General features: G+C 42.1%; 1 protein-coding gene across 1 annotated transcript; it reads right to left on the bottom strand.

Moving 5' to 3' along the window:
- Window positions 1–1,027: 1,027 nt before the first annotated feature.
- LOC146679502 (E3 SUMO-protein ligase ZBED1-like) lies at window positions 1,028–3,026 on the bottom strand. Its single transcript, XM_085450438.1, has 2 exons — window positions 1,954–3,026; window positions 1,028–1,744 (listed from the first exon to the last, which is right to left on the bottom strand). The coding sequence occupies exons 1-2, from the start codon at window positions 3,024–3,026 to the stop codon at window positions 1,093–1,095; spliced, it is 1,725 nt and encodes a 574-aa protein (XP_085306564.1). The 3' UTR covers window positions 1,028–1,092.
- Window positions 3,027–21,362: the final 18,336 nt, after the last annotated feature.

Here is a 21,362-nt window from a genome sequence, read left to right on the forward strand (position 1 = left end):
AGACAAACCTGTGTGTTTGATTTATGAAGAAATAATAAAGACGTGTGTACAGCTGTCCATGAAGCAGCTTCTCACACAAACTCTGACACTTCAGCCACTTTAATTCCTGCAAAGCTGCGTAATAAAGAGCTGTGACTGCTATGAGCTGCTGATGATGACTGCATGAAGCTCTCAGCTGAAGCTTCTTTCATTTATTTTAATGTTAATGTCGCCTTTTTAAGTCTGTGTGAGGATTTTAATGACACACATTAAAGGAGCTTCTTTGATTAGAACCAAATTCATGTTGATTTTCAGCCTGAAATGATAAAAACTTTAATAATTCTGTTTATAATCATCAACCTGGAGACTAATGAAAAGTATAATAGTGAAAAAAAGCCTTTATTATTTGAGTAATGCCTGAATCTGCTCAGAGACGGAGACAACACAGAGGTGTTGATGACAGTTTGACATTAACTGAATTAAAAACTAGGGCTGTCAAATGATTAAAATTTTTAATCAGATTAATCACAGCCTAAAAATCAATTAATCATGATTAATTGCAACTCGAAATATGACCAAAATGTTTGCAAACATACGGACAGATAGCGGATTTTTACACACTTGTTAGTGTTATTTAATGCTAAGACCACGCTGAGTGGCCTGCGTTCACTCAGCGTGGTCTGACGTAGGCTGGGTGTTGTGCTGGAAGCGAATTAATCACAGCCTAAAAATTGATTAATCGCAACTCGAAATATATGTGTATATGTGTATATGTGTGTAAAAATCGGGACAGATAGTGGTTTTTAACACACTTGTTTGTTTTATTTATTATTAATTGTGAGTACAAACAGTACAAGCAGAACAGGGCTTCAAATAATTGTGAGGGATTTTTACTGAATGTTTTCCACCCGTTTAAATCTAGCACATTGTTTTATCCATATACATCTTCAAGTTCACAGAACATAGGCCTAATTCAACAGGCAAAATAGAAAAAATCTCCAATCATCCTTTTGGGTAAGGTAGATTAGTGCAAAAGAATATGAACAACAGTGAAAAGTATTGTTTAAATCACATTCAACCATAGAACAAGCTCTAAACACACGGTCCTCTGGTCTACTCATCCTTCAGCCAGTTGCTGAGACAAACCAACTTGTCCACGTTCTCTGAGTGCAGAGCAGACCTCTTCTTGTTCACAATGTGCCCTGCTACAGAGAACAGCCTCTCACAGGGCACTGTGGAGGCAGGAGTGGCCAGGTATCTGCGAGCAAGGCGGGCCAGCTGGCTGTGGGCTCCTGCATGAGCTGCCCACCACTGTAAGGGACAGTCCTCTAAGGCAGTGCAGGGCTCTGCTCTGTAGCGCTGTATGGCTCTGTCCTGCTGTACCTCCTCCTCTGACTCAGAGTCAGAGTCCATCTGCAGCAGGCTCAGCCTCTTCTTGGCTGGACCTTCTTCTGCAGTGTGTGATCTTCTAGGAGAGTCTTCATGCAGCATGCCTGCCAGTGTGATCCACACTGCTTCTCTGTCAGTCTTGGGCACACTGCGTAGGTCTTTAAAACGTGGGTCCAGTGCAGTTGCGATCTGGAGCCATGCATAGTTGGTATGTTCCTGGCGGGAAGCAAGGTCTTCCTTAAACTTCTCTTTAAACCTCACCACATATGCAGGGTCCTCATCAGTTACTTCCATGACACGGCGCAGGTGGCAGAAGGCTGGTAGAACTACAGAGCAGGAGACGTAGGCCTCTCCTCCCAGCAGTTCAGTCACATATCTGCAGTGGAATACACACACACACACACACACACACACACACACACACACACACACACACACACACACACACACAGATAAGACAGCAAATTAAAAAAAGCTTTTTATTACTAGGTATTAAGACATTTTCATAATAACAAAACTGATTTAAGATGTATGTTTGATACATTTAATCTAAACCTACAATTATGGTCACAATGACAGGCTCACCTGCAGGGCTCTAGAAGTGTCTCCAGTCTCTGAAGTTTGTCCCACTCTGGAGGCGTCAGGAGGTCAAGTTTATGCTTTTGTTTATCCAGAGTCGCGGTTACTGCAGTTTGGTTGCGGATCAAGCGCTTCACCATCTCCAGCGTGGAGTTCCAGCGCGTAGGCACGTCCTGGGCCAACGGCTCCTGCTTGCGCCCTAGTGACACCTGCTCTGCGTTCAGCTCTGCTGTGTTTGCTGGGCTGTGCTTAAAATGGCCAACAATTTTGCGGCATTTGGCCAGCGCAGTGACAAAGCCACTGTCTGCGAGACTCACTGTGATGCATCTCTGTAGAATGTGCGCGGTACACGGCATGTGATTGAATGGCATGATGCGAGCCGCAGCGATCATATTGCGCGCACTGTCCGTGCCTACTGTTGTCACCTTCTCCTCAATTCTCCACCTGCGAGCAACAGTCTGGAACTGCTCTGCACAAGCCTCCGCAAAGTGCCGCTCTTCCGTTTTCATTATAGTCAGCGCAAAGGATGTCAGACCCCAGGCTTCAGTGATTAAATGCGCAGTAACTCCCAGGTAATTGTTATTACTCAATGATGTCCAGTGGTCTCCTGTCAGAGCCACGCATTCTGTGTGAACTAAAGCCTCTTCTTTTTTCTTTTTCTCCGTTTCATACAGTTCGTGGATTCGAATTGTTATTGTGCTTCTCGCTGGGGGCTTGTAGGACGCGTCCTGAGATGCAACCTTTAAAACATCCGCAAAGCCCTTGTCCTCCACAATGCTTAGTGGTCTACAGTCCTTTGCTATCCATTTGGCTATATTGTCGGTCAGTTTGTCCAAAGAAGACTTACCGAGTGGCCTGCGTTCACTAAGAGTGGTCTGACGCAGGCCGGGTGAAGCTGCTGCCCCGACAAACGCGTGTTTGGCATTAAGGTGGTATTTTAAGGTAGAATTTGAACGGTGAAATTGAAACTCTTTACTACAGTGAGTGCAAATTACAACGCGTTTGTTTATTGTCCCATCTATGTTCTTCTTGTATTTGAATTCCCCATCCAGAAGGCCATCCTGTTCCTGCTTCTCCATTTTCAGTGGACAAACATCTTGAGAAAGTTGAGGGTAAACAGGAATGTTTCCTCTGGATGAGTCCGACTCTACCAGAGGAAAAGGGGAAAGATGCAGAGAAGACAGCGCGAATGTATGTATGTAAACAAATCAAGTGGAATTATGGGAGCGACTTTTTTTTTTTTTTTATCTGCGTGTTGCGCTAAATAGTTAAATATTCTAACGTAATTAATTCCAAAATTTAATTATCGCAATTAACGCGTTAATTTCGACAGCTATATTAAAAACAAAGTGCTCTTATTGTGAAAATCTGCCTCCTACTTCTTTAAATCATTTTTATGTATTTTTTAACGTCACAGTGAAACATTGAGGCATTAATCTGACACAGTTTGATCAGCAGCTGTGTTTTCACTGACGTTTCACTTTGATTTGTTCAGACTGAGCAGAGAGGATCGGTTCTCTGTGTGCGCACTGCTGAGAAACACAAGCTCATTTCTGCTGCTTCATGAAAAGTGTTATGGAGGAACAAGAAGTTCAGCCTCTAAACTCTCAGCGTGAGGACTGAGTGAAGAGTTTCAGAGCAGAGAGTTTTGGCTCACAGCTTTTAGCGTCTACACAAAGAGACGATTACGCACTTGATCTGAGAACATCTCCACCTCCTACAGACAAACTCTCCTACGAGCAGCTGTCACAACCACAACAGGCAGAAGACTGGATTTCTTCAGGTCAGATTTCATGCAGTTTGCATAAATTGTGTGTCACAGACATTGTAGTTCACATTTGTGTGACTCGTTTAAATCTTCTCCTCCTGAAAGTGAAACTCTTACAAACACATCAGGCCACAACCTGCTGCAGGTTGTGCAGCAGGTTGTGGACATCGATTCATTAATGTTGAATTCTCTGCAGCTGCTCTGTTGCCATGTTGTTGCAGTACCGTATTTTCACGACCATAAGGCGCACTTAAAAGTCTTAGATTTTCTTCAAAAAGTACGGCGCGCCCTATATATGTAAGGAGGACGTAGTAGAGAACACCATGAGAACGTTAAAGGGTGAAGTGTGGGCGTTGATCGTATATACTGGGACAATCGCACATACGTGTATAAAAGAACAGGTATGTGCGTTATGCAGGACATCGTTGTTTTAACAACCCTGAAAATGGCAAAGAGACACGCTTACGAAGCACAGTTTAAACTGAAGGCCATCAGCTACGCGGAGGAACATGGAAATCGAGCAGCGGCGAGAGAATTTAAGGTTAATTTAATGAATCGATGGTTCGCAAGTGGAGGAAGCTGGAAAACAAGCTCCGACAGGTCAAGAATACGCAGCTGAGTTTCCGCGGACATAAGGCGATTGATAGAGGATTTTTATGAAATACAATATAATCAAGTGTGTTTTATTTTCTAGTGTTCATATATTTTCACATAACCAAGCCTATTGTTAAACAAAACACAATGCATTCCTTACTTCAGTGTTTGAGATGTTTGACAAGACAGGATATACATGCATTCTTTACTTCAGTGTCTGTGATGTCAGATAAGCATGAATACTGCTGTGTCGTTATTTTTCAGTTTGTGTGCAGAGGTTAGATAGCTAAGACAATGCCTGAGCTCTCCCCTTTCCGTTAAAAGAGGAAGTGCTATGTAATCCATTTTGAACTATAAATAAAGCAAGCAGCCTGTACTCGTTGTGTCTGTCTTCTCAGAGGCATTCACCCGTGTACACGTTCTTAAACTCTGAGTCGGTCTGCAGTGTCTTATTTCTCTTACTTGTGAACAGATGTCTAAACCCCTGACATTTAATTGGTCCTTCGTAGCCGGATAACTAACTGTTATTTTTAACGTCTAGTTGTCCACAGACAGTTTTCATCGGATTCTGACGTCGTGTTGCCTGCGCTGGAAAAAATCTGTGCACAGTAAAAAGGAAAATCCGGGAGCGTGAATTCGATCTCTGGTCAGCGAGGCCCCACGACGCCAGGACCAGATGTGCCGGATCCAAAACGCAGCGCCACAGTAAGGTGAATATGAAACACTGCATTCCATCTAGCGCTAAAATACGTTGATATTGAGATTTTCCTTTAAAATAGTGTGTAAACCTGGTTAGCGCCGACAGATCTCAATCCAGAAGGGATTTAAGAGACAACAGGCAAGAGCGAAATTCTAGAAATCGCTATTAAAAGTTCCGGTTGCTTTGGGAAAGCAGCTGTAACGGAACGAGTTCCGGTCGCTCTGGGAGTGGCTGCAACGGAACAGTTAGAAGGTTGCACAATAAAAATACGGAAAGTCTCAATAAAAATTATAAAAGCGCGCTCTGTTTGTGTTAACAAAGAGAAGTGAGTTGTCATTTACGACCCAATACGCGGTCGAACCCTTCTCAAGCTGTTTTCCTGTGTACACTCACGAACTGGCTGGAGTGGGAAACTAAGGTTGTGCGTCATCACGTAAAATCAATAACCGCTTTCTCAAATAGTGAGAAAGTAGAAGGCTGTTATTGATCACCTGCCCGCTCCTTTGTGCCAGAGAAGGTGTCACAGTTCTGACGTAATTAGTTTAAAATGGGTAACTCTAAAACTAAAGTAAAATTAACAGCAGATGAAGAGTGGTTAGAAAAAAACTGTTCAAATGCAGGAATAGTCAGTGCAAAAAGGTGGAGAAATACAAAATAAAATATATTGTCCAGCTTGGCAAGGCAAATGCACCCCTGATTTAATAAATGCTTTAAAAACCGCTTTGCAAAAAGAGCTATATGTGGAAAAAAGTCAGAAGAAAAAAGCAAAACGTCTAGCAGAATGGCATCTTTTCAAAGTGATGATGACAGACGTAGAAGACGTGGAGAGGAAGGAAGTGAAACAGATGAAGCGGAAGTTTACAATATAGAACAACTGCTGCTAGGGTCAGAAGCCAAACCAACAGTTGTAGTATATGTGAAAGGTGTGCCGTTAAAAAAAAATGTTTTGAGACACAGGAGCTTGTAAAACTGTTTTAACTGTAGAAGTCCCAAATGTAACATTTTCAAAAAACACTATAATTGTGAAATCAGCCTCAGGACATGTGACAAAACAGCATCTAACCGATCCCCTTTTTATGTCACATAGAGATAGTGGCCGTGGCTGCAAAAATCAGTGCATTTATGACCCATCATGCCCAGATTGTATGAAATAAATAAAAGGAAATCATTCATATGAAGACCTTTTCTTTTTTTTTTTCTTTTTTTTTTTTTTTCTTTCTTAAATGACATCAGAAACAGCAGTATGCGACATTACGTGATGGCAGAGCTTCAGTTCATCCTTTGTCATTTTTTTTTTTTTTTTAATAAATAGGACAGGGGGAATGAATGAGAGAAAGAGGGGGAGAGAAAGAAAGAAAACCAAAGGGGAGAAGAGATGGTGAGAAGGGGGGGGAAGAGAGAGAAAAAAAAAAAAAAGAACTCCTGGGTCACCTGTATGGAGAAAAAAAAAACAAACAAACAAAAAAAACAAACAGAGGAGACAGCAAACAACAAAGAGCAACATAATAATAGAGAAAACAAAGCACCATCACAATAAACTAGCTAGTCATAGATATCAATATTTACTAAATAATAAACGATATTGTGCAGCACGCAAGATAGACAGCGCACAGTGTGCTTTGAGGCAGCAGCCAAGAAAGCTTTAGTCCGCGTCTGTGAATACACATGTGTGCATACCTGTGTGGATCAGCATGCTTGCATTCCAAAGGTTTCTCCATGTAATGATCTGCTAGGGAGTGTGGGGGGGGCCACAGCCCCGTCCTCCAGGGTGTGAAGCAGGTATGGAGGAGATCAAAACTCCAGACATCCAGAGGCTCCCAGAACACAAGAGACCAAGGAAGACCAACAGAGGGGCAGCCGCGCCACTGTCCCAGTAAGAGCTGAGGAGAGTCCCAGATGAGGGCTCGCCCAGCAGCCGCGGAGCAGAAGTCAGGGGGAGTTGCAGTGACGCGCCCGTGAGCTCCGCCGGCCCCCAGCTGTGCCTGAGTGACCGAGCCCCAGGCCGAGAGGCCGGGGGCACCCCACCTCCAAAGGGGCCCGAGCAAGCCCCAGGCCCCAGGCCCCGACAAGCGGCCGCCAAGGAGTGAGCCGGTGTGTACCCGGACGCCCACCCCCAGACACAAAGAACCACCAACACACCGACACCTGAGGGAGTCCGCCACCGGCAGGGGAAGTGGTGGTGGGTGGAGATAGGCCTCCAAACCTTGGAGGGCCTGAGGTGTCCCCAGAGAGGTGGCGTCTGATACCCAACCTGACATATAGACACAGACATACAGGCACACACAGACACAAACATCCATTCCCACCCTCATGCTCTCATATGCACTCACTCCACACTCAACCAACGTGGAGACAGACATAAAGAGACGTTGTACACACAATCACACTCCCCAAGCGTACTCTACAAACCGGGTCTAGGTACCCTTGCCCCTGGAGGGGGGAACTGCACCCAGACCCAGGTAGTGTTACCCTTTTCCCTGCGGTGGGGAGAGGCAGACCACCCCGACTCCGCAGCAGCAGGGAGGCCCCACACCCCAGACCGCAGTCGGACGGCCAACTCCTCCTACTAGCCCTCCCGCTCCAGCAGGCCGCAGAGAATGGGGGTGGGAGAAGACTCCAAACCTCCCTCCACCCGCTCATTGTAGTGTTGATGCATATGTGTTCTAAGGTGCAATTAAAACCCAGGAGGGCATGGAGCTACCTGCTAAGGAGCAGCAGGTAAGCGCATGGTCCCTCCTGCTAGCCCTCAATGACTAAGTGTATTTAAAATTGAGAGGTGGGCAACGACGTCAGGGGTGAGGTATACACCCTGATGGTGATTTGGATGAAGACCTTTTCTAAAAAAAAAAAAAAAAAAAAAAAAAGAGAGATGCATAAGGTAGATTAAGGCTGTATCATTGTACAGCCAAGGAAAGTGTGTGAAAAGATAAATGTTTCCATCCTGGAGGTGGGTGAGACTGCAGCTCATTCACGTCCTTGATGGATACAAAATAAAATATAATAATAAACTACTTGGTTCGACATGCAACAGAGAGAATGCATGTGACTGAAGGTTGGATCTGAGATGAGGCAAACAGAAGACCAGTCTAAAAGTAGGCACAAACCTGTTCAGAGATGAAGCAAATTGTACAGATTGGATGAACTATAAATTATCTGTTTGCTGAGTAAGATGATCCTAACTATTAAATTGTCTCAGTAGTAGTATAGTGATATACACTAGTAAAATATTGTAATATACTATTGTTACTATATAGAGAGAAAAAGATGATGATATTAATAATGATATAAAATTAATATTGACAAGAAGTATCCTAGTCAGTATGATGTGAGATGGACAATTGTTATGAAGTAGTCTGCACCAAGCTTAAGGTTTGCTCAAACTCAGTATAATGACATATGAGATGAAGAAAATAAAGGCAATATCTAAACCAATTAGGTGCATAGAGGCACTTAACCTGCTTGAAAACCTGTCATTTATCCTAGATAAATATTACTGAGATACAGAGCACATCTATAATAACAACTAATAAGCCAAACCCTGTAGATAATAACTAAACCTACAGGATTATGAAGCTGAATTAAATGTGTGGACTAAGTTGATGAGCATGTTACACATTTTCTTTTATTTTTTATTTATTGGTTTTTTAGAGCAGAGGCTGCATGCTATTAAAAGCCAACACATGCAGCTGTCTGTGAGCTCAGTTTCCCCTCACACTTCTGCTTTGTTTCTGGCAACATTTTTCTTTGTCTTTTTGTGTCCTGACTCATGTATGTTTTTGTTTTTTGATTATTTTGTTGGTTTGGAAACAAATTTGTGCCGATACTTGAGGGATTGGGTGTGACGGGTACAAAATAATAAATAATAATAACACTATGAAAGTTGATAGTAGGGTGAGTGCAAGGCGGTGTGTGAAAAGAGGAAGTCTGAGAGAGAAGTGCGTGCGTAGGCAAACTGCAGAGTATGTGCGTCAAAAGAGGGTGTATTGTTTTTACATCAAGGTTTAGTAGAACTAAAGTAGAACGTCACAAACAAACAGATAAAAAAGTAAAATGAAGAGAAAAAATAACTGACAATTACATTAATGAATAGAAAACACACATACACAAAGTGCCATATGTGAAATTATTCTAGGAAAGAATCAGAAGTGGGATAGTTTAATATAAGATGCAATGAAGGAAGCAGCTTACACTCCTTTAATTTCCAGAGCCAGTGCGTTCCCTCCCCTGCCCACTTGGCCCCCGTATCAGGCGAGTATGGAAGGCTGGATAGCCCATGACGGGTAAGATCCCACCTCGAAACCCTGGGACAACCTAAGGCAGGCACAGTCACGATTACTCGGCCTCACTCAGTCCCTGTGAGCTCAGACTCACGGGTGAGATGAAGTGAAGAAGACGGGACCTCAAGGGTAAAGCCGCTGGGCTAAGGCGGAGGTGGAAAGTGGCAAGTGGAGCCCTAACTTCTGGCTGAGGACAAGGAATGCTGTTATTCAAGGTGGGAAATCAAAATTTGGGTTAGTAAATTTGGGAAGGAGAAAATTGACTGTTTAAAGGCAAAATTATGAAGGAGTCTGACACACTGGAAAAGCAACATATGCAAATTCACATACACAAACATAAAATACATTTGAGTTTGAAATTGAGGAACTCAAAGAAGCTATATGACAAAGTGAGTTATGAAAACAAAAAGTGATTAAAGTAGTTTTAAAAGAGTGACTTAGGAGTGCTCTGGGACTAAGTGATCAACAGTAGTGATCACTGTAGAAAGAAATAAAATAATTTAATAAGGTGGTAATGTTTAAACATATGTTTCTGTTGTTACAGCAACTCATTGAGAGATGACTCAGTATGCAAATTAGCTGAAGTGAGTGGTGACGGAGGAGCTTCCTGTGTGTGTGTGTGACTGAGGCTTTCAGAAGAGGAAGCATAGCAGACAAGAGAAGTGCAGAGTTGGGTAGGACATTTATAGTTTAGTGATTATATGTTGTCGTAAAGGGGTTTTATGCTGAATTTAAGTATGTTAAAGGGGGTGATTTTTGTGTGCAAATTGTGTGGTTTTAATGAGACTTTCGGTGTATTGAGGGGGTGAGATTATGTGGTGGCAAAACTTGTGTGTTTAAGGTTGTTGTGGTGATGGGTTGATTCTGTCAGTAAGGTTTGGGTTGTTGTTGTTTTTGTTTTAATAGAGGGAGTTTTAGGAAACATGGACATGTCTGAGGGGCCCATTAGTTTGTAACAGTGCACTTAAAGGAAACCTGTCAGGTGATTTTGTTTTGTGTTTTGTGAGCTAATAATCAGCTCTATTTTTTCTCATTTCTGTTCTAAGCAGGCCTGCAACAGCGCTGACAAATTCTCGGGGAGAGCAAATAAAAGGGGGGCTTTCCAGATTACAATTGGCTGAGGAGAAAGCTACCTGTGGGGACTGATCAGGTCGTAAGTCCCTGTCCAAAATTGTAGGATTTTATGCGAGTCAATCCAGTCCAAAAGCATAAAGAAATATTTTCCTATGGAAAATAAAAAAAAATGAATGAGCTCATTTTGCTGAGGGTGGAGAATCTGATCGTGCGGGAAGCTCCACTATTAGCAAATATATGGTGTGACTGCATGTGAGTGAATGTGTGGCTGGGTGAGTGAGGATGCATAAATGTGGACAAACAATTGGCTTTTACCAGAGAAAATTTCTGTTTTGTTGACTGGGGTTAGATTATGGGATTATAGTATATTGTTGGGAGAATGCCAAATGTTAAAGGGGAAACATTTTTGATGTAACTCATGTTACCATTAATTGGAGAAACACATGACTGATAATTGTTCTGTTTCAAGTTTATTTTTATGACATAGATTGGAGCATGAGTGGGGAAAAACTAAGCATTTTGAGTTTTGTATAGTATTGTGACACATTTCATGTGTCAAAATAAAAGGGGGAATTTAGGGTTTAATAATTTAATTGTTTAATAATTTAGGATCATTTTAGGACTTTTTTGGTTCTTATTATGCGTGATTATGTTTGGGGGTTTGTTGATCATTTGGATATGGTAAAACTGAAACTGTTATTTTTATGTTAAGGTTAAAGGATTAAAGAGGTTGTTTTCTTTTGGATCTTTTAGTAGAATAGGCGCTTATAATGATTTTCTGGTTAAAAAGGTGACTTAAGATTAGAGTAGAGGCACTTGCAGCAGCGACAATTCGTGTACAGGATGTTGATGATAGCGAGCAACCGGACGGGAAACCAGCGCTTAAAGAGTTTTAAAGGGATGAGTAACGTTGAAGAATATATATAAATACAAGTCAATAAGTTAAGAACATAATTAGGATCATGCTTTTGATTAAAGAGTCCCAAATAGGATAAGTTAGGGAGGTGCAGGAAAAGGTGTTTTGCTTCCTTTGCAGAAGATCCCGGCGAGGATCCTGGAGGCCCCGAGGCTTGATGAACCACATCAGACGAGACGCAAGAGGAGCACTAGAGACGTGCAACCTCACGACTCAATCTGGGGAACTGACGTACCAGACGAATTCAAACATGGACCAAAGGACAAAAAGTAATGCTTTCTCTATTCCCGTGGGCAGGAAATGCCAAAAACATGCTCAGGATAGAGACACTCGACTACCGTTTTGGACTGTTTCTGAATGCTTCAACAAAGATCAACAAGGCGCATCACAATAATGCAACACCGAGTCGCATTGGACGTGATACTAGCCGAGAAAGGAGGCTTATGTGTGCTCTTCAACACGACTTGCTGCACATACATTCCTGATAATGTGCACTCCAACAATATGACTGACGCACTGGACGTGCTGCGACAACTGAGTCAAGCTCAACGACAGGACTACATCACTGGTGAAGAGGACTGGCTCACATGGCTTCTTAGTGGGTCATGGAAGACGTTGCTCATGAAAGGACTAGTACTCGTTGGAGTACTGCTCATACTCCTTTGCTTATTCTCAACATGCATATTGCCCTGTGTCCACAGAATGGTAAACAATATGTTCACCACAAAACTACTAGCATATGTCTCCCTACCCCAATACGAACCACAAGCAGAGATTGAACTTGAAGAAGATGAATTTTAACTGATGATCATGTATGTTTTCACCAAATGACATGCAAGTTGAAAATGTGACTAACAAGTGACTATGCATTGATTAAACCTGTGAAAAATATTAACAACAGGAGGGAATGATGGATTTTTATGAAATACAATATAATCAAGTGTGTTTTATTTTCTAGTGTTCATATATTTTCACATAACCAAGCCTATTGTTAAACAAAACACAATGCATTCCTTACTTCAGTGTTTGAGATGTTTGACAAGACAGGATATACATGCATTCTTTACTTCAGTGTCTGTGATGTCAGATAAGCATGAATACTGCTGTGTCGTTATTTTTCAGTTTGTGTGCAGAGGTTAGATAGCTAAGACAATGCCTGAGCTCTCCCCTTTCCGTTAAAAGAGGAAGTGCTATGTAATCCATTTTGAACTATAAATAAAGCAAGCAGCCTGTACTCGTTGTGTCTGTCTTCTCAGAGGCATTCACCCGTGTACACGTTCTTAAACTCTGAGTCGGTCTGCAGTGTCTTATTTCTCTTACTTGTGAACAGATGTCTAAACCCCTGACAGCGATCATCGAGCAAAGAACGAGCGGGAGAAGCGTTTCGACGGTCACCATTCGGCTAAAAGCAGTTTCACTTTCACTTTTTATGAAACGGTGCCATTTTTCCATCCGGACCAGGACTACGGTAGCGCAGCAACTTCCAGCGGATTATAAGGAAAAGCTGGCCATCTTCCGCTCCTACTGCAGCAAACACATCGGCGACAAACACATCCAGCGATGGATGACCGATGGAGACCACAGTTTCACCAAGAGTGGAAGGCAGCGCCGGGAGAGTTACGCCACAATTTGCCAATGGATTGTAGATGCTTGGGCTAACATGTCTGCTGGCACTGTTGTTCGAGCTTTCGCAAAAGCCGGCATCATTTCCGAGGAGCCGCACGGCACGGAAAGTGACTCTGACAGTGAAGAAAGTGAACCTGGCATGTTTGATGGAGATTTAGCGCAGCTGTTCAATTCAGACACAGAGGATGAGGACTTCCATGGGTTTGATTGATGATAAAAATGTGAGTACCAAACTTTGTTTTGCTCCTGCTTTAATAAAAAGACTTTCCACACTGTTCACAGCTGAACGGTCTCTCTCCAGTGTGGATGACCTGATGCTGTTTTAGTTTAGCCCTCACAGTAAAACCCTTCCCACACTCGTCACAGGTGTGTTTTTTCTCTCCCTTTCTTCTGTGAGGTTTGTCGGCCTCCTGAGAGCGCTGACTTCTGGCTCCATGTTGGTCCTGCAGTGACAGAGATACAAACAGAGGCAGTGAGTGAAATGCAGTCGTGGAACAAACTCAACCTTCAAACTCCATTAACACTAGTTTTAAACCTGAAGGTGGAGCGTGGCACCAAACACCTTAAAGGTCTCTTATCCCCACCTGCTGGTAGTTCTAACACATTACATCCAACCTGCTGTTAAAGATAATTCATGACTGTTCAAACACTAAACACACACACACACACACACACACACACACACACACACACACACACACACACACACACAATTTTATAATTTAGATTATTTTGTTGTTTCCTATTACATATTTCTATAATTTGTATAGATTTATACAGAATTATTCAGTGATAATAAATCCTATGTTTGTTTATTCTAAAGGAACCCCGTTAGCTTCCACAACAGATGTTGCTCGTCTTCCGTCAAATACTCACATAAAATATTACACAATAAAGTGGATTCAAGATATCCACATAATTTCACTCTTACATCCACAGTGAGGTTTCACAATTGTTCAAACATAAGCAATCAATAATAATAATAATAATATCAATAACATTGAGGCACATTACACAAATTTCAAAAACAAATCATGTCTTACAATATTTACAACAACTAAAAGCTCTGTAAATCGGCTTTTAAGTGTTCATTGAAGTTTTGAATAATTCTCTAATTTTTTAAGGCAACTTATTCCACTTAAAAGTTGCTCTAAATGTAACAGTTTTACAAAACGTTACTTTTAACTCGAGCATTTACTAAATTGCAGCTTGTTGAAAACTGTGTAATATGATGATGTATTTCATCTGGATACTGCAGCTGAGCAGAATAAATGTGGTGTGTTTAACAGAATTGCTTTCTTTAGAACTACAAGTAAGCCATAGAATAATTTAGCCTGTACAGGAAGCCAAGAAAGGTTATTATGCATTTTATCAATATTAGTATAGTATGAACATCTTCACACTAATCTGGACGCCTTATTCTGGACTAACTGAAGTCTGTTAAGATCTGTCTTATTAGCTGCTGACCAAATGATTGAACAATACTCCAGATGAGACATTACTAGTGCATTAATGACATCTTTCATAATGAAGAAGTGATACACAAAGAGCATTTCATAGCCATAGCTATGCCTTGTCGGCAGAGTTATGTGACATTAGTGATGTTTGTACTTTCAGCGTTAACTTGGTTTTAAAGCCTTTAAAATATACGCCGTTCAATAGTCGACCTTAATCTGACAGAGAATGTGATGATTTTGTGGATAATTAAAGTCAGTCATATATCCACAAACACAACAAGCTGAAAGTCAGTGATGCTGCTCGGTTTGCAGTCCTGAACATCACGGCACAAGCAGGATTCACTGCACTGTTAATGTTAGCTGTGTTATATTGCTGCCTCTGTTCGGTGGTGTCGAGCCAAACGCACTTTAACGTGTGTTTGAACGAGCTGACGGTTCACTCGTTAAGCTGAAAGAAAGATGCTTTAATCACAGCAGTCACACATGTGTCCACTGTACCATCTGGAACTCTTCTTGTTTACACTCGTAATAACACAAACACTAAATCCTGCTTCTCTGGTGCTGTTGTGTAGCAGTGTGTACACCTGAGACTGTCACCTGTCTGTCTGTCCTGCACTCTCTCTCTGTTTCTTTCTCTCTGATTGTGGAATAAAAGTATGAACATGTGTTTATAAGTTACACTTGTGTTTGAATCCTGCAGCTTATCACACATTTGATTTCCATGTGTGACGACTGCAAGTGTCCAGAGTGAGGACAGACTGAGGGAGCCACTGCTGCACATCATCTGTGAGGCTTTGCAGCCCTGATGATCCACCAGGACAAACTCAGCAGTGTGTGAGGAAGAGGAGGAGGAAGAGCCAGCAGCAGCTGACAGATGGAGAGAATAGACAGACTGTTCCCTGTTTGTGAAGGACTGCTAGGAAAGTTTAACATAACTGTCTGTGCTGAATCAGTCTTATTAGGTAATGTTCAAATAATGTGATCATCCCAGTGTTTCCAGTGTGGGAGAAAGTACTCAGGGCCTTCAAGTTACACACTATGAAAGGCAGCAACAAGTTTAATGTTCAGAAACCTAAAGTCTGTATCAGCAGCAGGATGGAGCTAAAAATAAATGTTGGTTTCAGTTCTATGAAGCTTTGAGTATTTTGGATCAGCAGCTGCTGTGTTTGTTGCATCATATTGCTGTAACTGTTTATATGCTTTATATATTCTGAGCTAAGTTGATCTATAGTGTTACATGATACACTCTCGGAAATAGAGGTACGAGAGAAGAACATTTTTGTACCTATAGGAACATTTTTTTAAAATGTTCCCTTAAAAGTACATAACTGGTGTTTAAAAGTCCAGAAATGCCCCTTTAAAGGTTCAATCTGAAATAAAGTACAAATCTGTATTATAAAAACTTAAGCAGCAACTTCTCCAGGTTCCAATATTTATGCAATTCTCAAACCTTTTGGCCACGACTGTATAACCTCTTCTGAAGTTTAGTGGATATTATACATGGTTATGCTCAGGATGTGTCGGCCAGTTTCCACTGGAAACGCCTTTTGGTTAAACTGTCAGCGAGGAATTTGCATTTGCACTGTTACATTTTTATATAACTTTAATGCACATAAACAACAGCTGCTTGTTTCAGTGAAAATACATTGATGGGTTTTTAATAAAGTTGTGCAGCTGTAAAGTATTTTGTCTGGTGTCAATTCTATCGTCAGCTACATCGTTATGGCAAATGTTCAAATGTATATGGTGATAAATATCTTTGGTCATATGGTCCTGCTCTGTCTGTCACCTTCTGTGTTGAGCTCATTGTTTCCTCTGTAGTGGCTGAGCTGAGTCCAAGTAGCTGAAAATGTTCCTCTGCTGCTCCGTCAGACTCTCCTCCTCCTGCTGATCATCTGGGACACAAAACAGATCTTTGTTAGGCTCCACACTGCACTGAAGAGTCAAAGTGGCTCATATGTTCATCTGACAAGTAAAAGAACACATTGTTGTTTCCCGAGGTGGGCAACTTGTTGGAAACAAACACAAAAGGTTTGAGCACTGATACCTGCCATTGCTGGCATTGAAAGATGCAACGCCAGCAATGTGGATTGTCAAGACTCAAACCAATCATCAAGCAAAGACAACAGGGATCATTTGTTTCTGTTTATTTAGCATTCACAGCATTTGTAGTTGCCTTCTGTGCAGGGGAAGTCCACACACACTGTGTGGTACTGCCATCCGCAGAAGGTGCATTCAACCTCTGTAAGAGAAACGAGATTGTCTGAGACTGAAATGATATTCACTAAAGAAGTGGTGATTTGTAAAACTTCACATTTTGATCCGGGACGTACTCTGCATGAAAACAAGCGCTCACTCTTCCTGCTCAACAAATGACAAGGGCGGAGCCTTATACCACGTGATACAGAAGCTGTGCCGTGTGATGCTAAAATTAGCAGGGAAACAACAACGGAGAGCACGTCAGGGATGACGAGAAAGTGACAGGAGAAAATCCGTCCCGGTCAACCACCCAAACATCAATAACGGAACCTTATACAGCGCTTCCCTATACACGTCGAACTCCCGCAGGCACAAAGACATCACGGAGGCTATCACTTATCACCTGACCAAAGATATGGCTCCATCAACACTGTGCAAAACGAGGGATTTAGGAAAACGATCAACACCCTAGACAAACGCTACACAGTGCCGTCCCGCAACTATTTTTCTATTGTTGCACTACCTGCTCTGTACACGCAGCGTCGAGCAACGGTGGAGACGGAATTTCAAGCAGGACAACATTTTGCTGCAACAACAAAACGTGAGACATTTGTTGTTTTATGTTTATTTATTGTTATGAGAGAATCATGATCTCAATTCTAAGCCAAAAAATCGTGATTCTCATTTTATGCAAAATCGTGCAGCCCTAACATTAACACAAAACTATTGTTTCACCAGAGAAACACACATGAAGAGAGAGAGAGAGACAATAACAGCTACCAAACAGTCGTCATAATTCGTCACACAATGAGAAAAGGACAAATCAACAAGTAACAATGACTAATTAATATTAAAATCTGTAACATAATGTATTGTTTGGAGTTTAGTCTGATTGGTTCAGGATGAGCTGCCATTATCCAATCACACGTCTGCTTACCTGCATCTTTTCTCTTTTTTCTAACCTGAGCACCTGATGGCTTTGAACTTTTATTGTCCATCTTCCATTGGTTTGAATTTTGCGCTGCAGTACAAACACAAATCCCCCATTATTATTTATTATTATTTTTTTAATGTGTGTGTGCGGAGTCCTGTCTGTGCCCCTCAACAATAATATTTAACTATTAATCACAGTTTTGCTAAATAAAAGGATCTGGCTTGCATCAGTCACATGATCACATTTAACCAATGATCGCCCTTGACGGCAGAACGCGCTGGTTACGAGCCGGGAACGAGCTCACAAAGAGCACGCACATTTTTAGCGGTCCGGAGCTGTAGGAGAAACACAAGTTAACTCAGAGACACAGACTGATGCGACACAACCAGTAAGTAGGTGTACAGCGCACACTGTAGTGTGTAGCACACAGGAGTATTAGCTTATTACGTACACGTTGGTAAGCTGTCTTGTTGCTACTGACGAACTGAAACAAACGAGCGTGCTGTGTGTGCAACAGCGCGACAAACATTACCTGTCCTTTTATTAACTGCACAGGTAGTGCTGGTCACAGCTGCTGGCTACCTGTGTAAGGCTGTCATGGGTCTGTAGCTCTGTCACCGTTTTAGGGAACATATTTAGTTTTAAAGTAAGTTTCCGGGCTTTTCCTGCCTTTCTGGAGGGATTATATTTCACTAAAAAACGATCTAATATGCATGTCCACATAATTATGCATTATTATAATTATAATATATTAAAAACACACGCTGTATTTTAAAGAACATACATTAAGAAGCAGATTATATTAGATTTATATTTTAAATAAGACAACATTTGGATTTTACAGCAGTAAAATTATTGTATCTCTACAGTTTAAAAATGTGATAAGCTTTGCCCTGCACAGAGTGGATAGTGAAACACATGGAATCATCATAAATACATTATTTCATATTTATTACTTCCCCCTCCTCTTTGCTTTATTATTGTAGCTCTAGTAATAAATAATAATGTAAGGATTCTGGATCAGCACCATGATGCCCATAGTATATACAGTATTCTGAAGAAGGTCTAAAATGTCACTGTGTGTGCGTGCATGTGTGTGTTTTATTTAGATGGATTTTTAAAAAAAATATTACTCATGATATAACATTGTGCAGACATGGCTGGTAAGGACATGAGGAGGAAACAGCAGGAGCTGTGTGAGGCTACTAAAGGCAGGGCTATAACATTTTTCTGTCATCATTTTATTATAGATTAAGTGCAAGAGTTGTTAGGTGTGGATAATTAGATTATAGTTTATTGCAATAGCAAGTTGTGCCTTGTTCTCACATAGCAAGTGCAGAGTGATATATGAAATGATGGGATGGAAGGAAGAAGAGAAGCAAAGAGTGATTCACAGGCAGAGCCTAAATTATTTCTCACAGTTTTTTGTTGCCTTATGGTTCCAAGCGCTGTCACCAATCTTTGCATTTTGTTATTATCTCATGACACTTGTTTAATCAGCTACCATCTCTCCTGTGGACTTTTTAATGTCTACAGTCTCAGACCAACACAGCCTGCCCTCATAGCTGGACTGGCCATCGGGCATACCGGGCATTTGCCCGGTGGGCCGCTGGCGATTTTTTTTTTTTTTTTTGGGGAAGGGTATAAACAATGAAAGGTGTTGGATTGGCCAATTGGTCATGATCGACTCTGGGCTGGACCAATTACAGCCGAGGAGGTCGGATGCACCCTTCCCCTTGTTTAGCAATCTTATAGATGAACTAAAGAAAATGGAGAACAAAAAAAGGAAAGGAGGTGCCGAAAAAATTAGGGCCAAAAAGAAACAAGCCCTTCAGGCAGACGTTGCCAAATGTGTGAAAATTACTGAATTGTTTGGTGGTAGCTATGGCACAGCTTCCATAGATTTAGCAACATCAGCAAGTGGTGGAGGCCAGCAGGTGGATGAAGGAAAGGGGAGGCAAGAGGAGGAGAGACCCGAGGCGGCCGCCGGTCATAGTGGCAGAGGAACTGAACTTCAGGTAAGAAGTTATGACCTGCTGTCTATCTGTGTCAGATAGAAACTAATTTTAGTTGTAGTTTGTTTTCGTTGTGGTGACTTTATACAGTCGCTTAGAATAACTCGTACAGCGTAACTAGCATGACGGAGTTTATATACTGCTGGGCGGGTGCTATGAAGTTGCTGATAGTAAATTTTATTTTATGCTTAAGGTTAGTTTCTCAAACTTCTCAAAATCTTAACAAATTGTGCCAATCCTTACATGTTGCACCAGGCTGATTTATCATCAAAAGTGGAGAAGTCTGTGACAGAGGAGACAGAAGAGCAGCAGAGAGAGATGGAAGAGCAAGAGAGAGAGATGGAAGAGCAAGAGAGGGAGATGGAAGAGCAGGAGAGAGAGATGGAAGAGCAAGAGAGCGAGATGGAAGAGCAAGAGAGAGAGATGGAAGAGCAAGAGAGAGAGATGGAAGAGCAAGAGAGAGAGATGGAGCAAGAGAGAGAGATGGAAGAGCAGGAGAGAGAGATGGAAGAGCAAGAGAGAGAGATGGAAGAGCAAGAGAGAGAGATGGAGCAAGAGAGAGAGATGGAAGAGCAGGAGAGAGAGATGGAAGAGCAAGAGAGAGAGATGGAAGAGCAAGAGAGAGAGATGGAGCAAGAGAGAGAGATGGAAGAGCAGGAGAGAGAGATGGAAGAGCAAGAGAGAGAGATGGAAGAGCAAGAGAGAGAGATGGAGCAAGAGAGAGAGATGGAAGAGCAAGAGAGAGAGATGGAAGAGCAGGAGAGAGAGATGGAAGAGCAAGAGAGAGAGATGGAAGAGCAGGAGAGAGAGATGGAAGAGCAAGAGAGAGAGATGGAAGAGCAAGAGAGAGAGATGGAAGAGCAAGAGAGAGAGATGGAAGAGCAGGAGAGAGAGATGGAAGAGCAAGAGAGAGAGATGGAAGAGCAAGAGAGAGAGATGGAAGAGCAAGAGAGAGAGATGGAAGAGCAAGAGAGAGAGAGCCAGGGCATCGATGACTTTGCTCGCCCTGAACCTGCCATATTACAGGCCTTCTTAGATTACCACCCACAGCAGAACAGTAGCAGTGCAGTTGTGATGAGGGTGTTCAGCTGTAAAGATGGCACCAACAGGAAGTGGCTTACTTATTGCAAAGAACGCCATTTATTGTTCTGCTTTGTGTGTCTGGCATTTGCAAGGCTGACTGACACCAGCACATTTATAACAGGCATGAGTGACTGGCGACATATACGTCTGCGCACAGAGGAGCATGAAAAGAGCAATACACACCAGACCTGTGCTGAAGCTTTTTTCTTAAGGTGCTCAAAAGGCAACATCAGGAGCTTGTTTGCTGGCAGTCAGTTGTCAGCTCACAGAGCACAAGTGAAAAAGAGACGGCAAGTTTTAGAGCGTATAGTGGATGTGATCAAAGTACTTGGGAAGAGGGGACTCAGCTATAGGCATGTGGAGAATGAGGCTGCATACACTTTAGGTGATAACACCATCGATCATGGTAACTTTCTGGAACTGATTGTGTTATTAGGCAAGTATGATATGTGCCTTGGAGAACATTTGAATGACTGCATTGAAAAAAGCAAGAAGTTGCATCAGACCAGTGGATCAAGAGGTAGAGGATCTCTCATCACCCTACTCTCCAAAACAACTGTCAACTCAGTGATTGATGCACTTGGCCATCTCCTTCAAGAGAGCATCGCCAGTGATGTCCAGAAAGCTGGGATGTTTTCTGTTCAGCTAGACACAACCCAAGACATCACAGGTTATGATCAGTGTTCAGTAATCATCAGGTATGTTACTGAGTCTGTGCAGGAGAGGCTTGTCTCCATAGTGAGGTGCGAAGCATCCACGGGGCAGTACTTTG

Source organism: Copadichromis virginalis, unplaced genomic scaffold, assembly GCF_057382275.1.
Source record: "Copadichromis virginalis isolate Kocher_CV1m ecotype Utaka unplaced genomic scaffold, C_Virginalis_male_GT1.1 unmapped_scaffold_1, whole genome shotgun sequence".
Lineage (NCBI taxonomy): Eukaryota > Metazoa > Chordata > Actinopteri > Cichliformes > Cichlidae > Copadichromis > Copadichromis virginalis.

Coding starts and splice junctions, on each gene's coding strand:
- LOC146679502 (XM_085450438.1), bottom strand. CDS start 3,026: ATGGAGAAGCAGGAACAGGATGGCCTTCTGGATGGGGAATTCAAATAC. Junction 1,745..1,953: donor ACACTTCTAGAGCCCTGCAG/GTGAGCCTGTCA, acceptor ATTCCACTGCAG/ATATGTGACTGAACTGCTGG.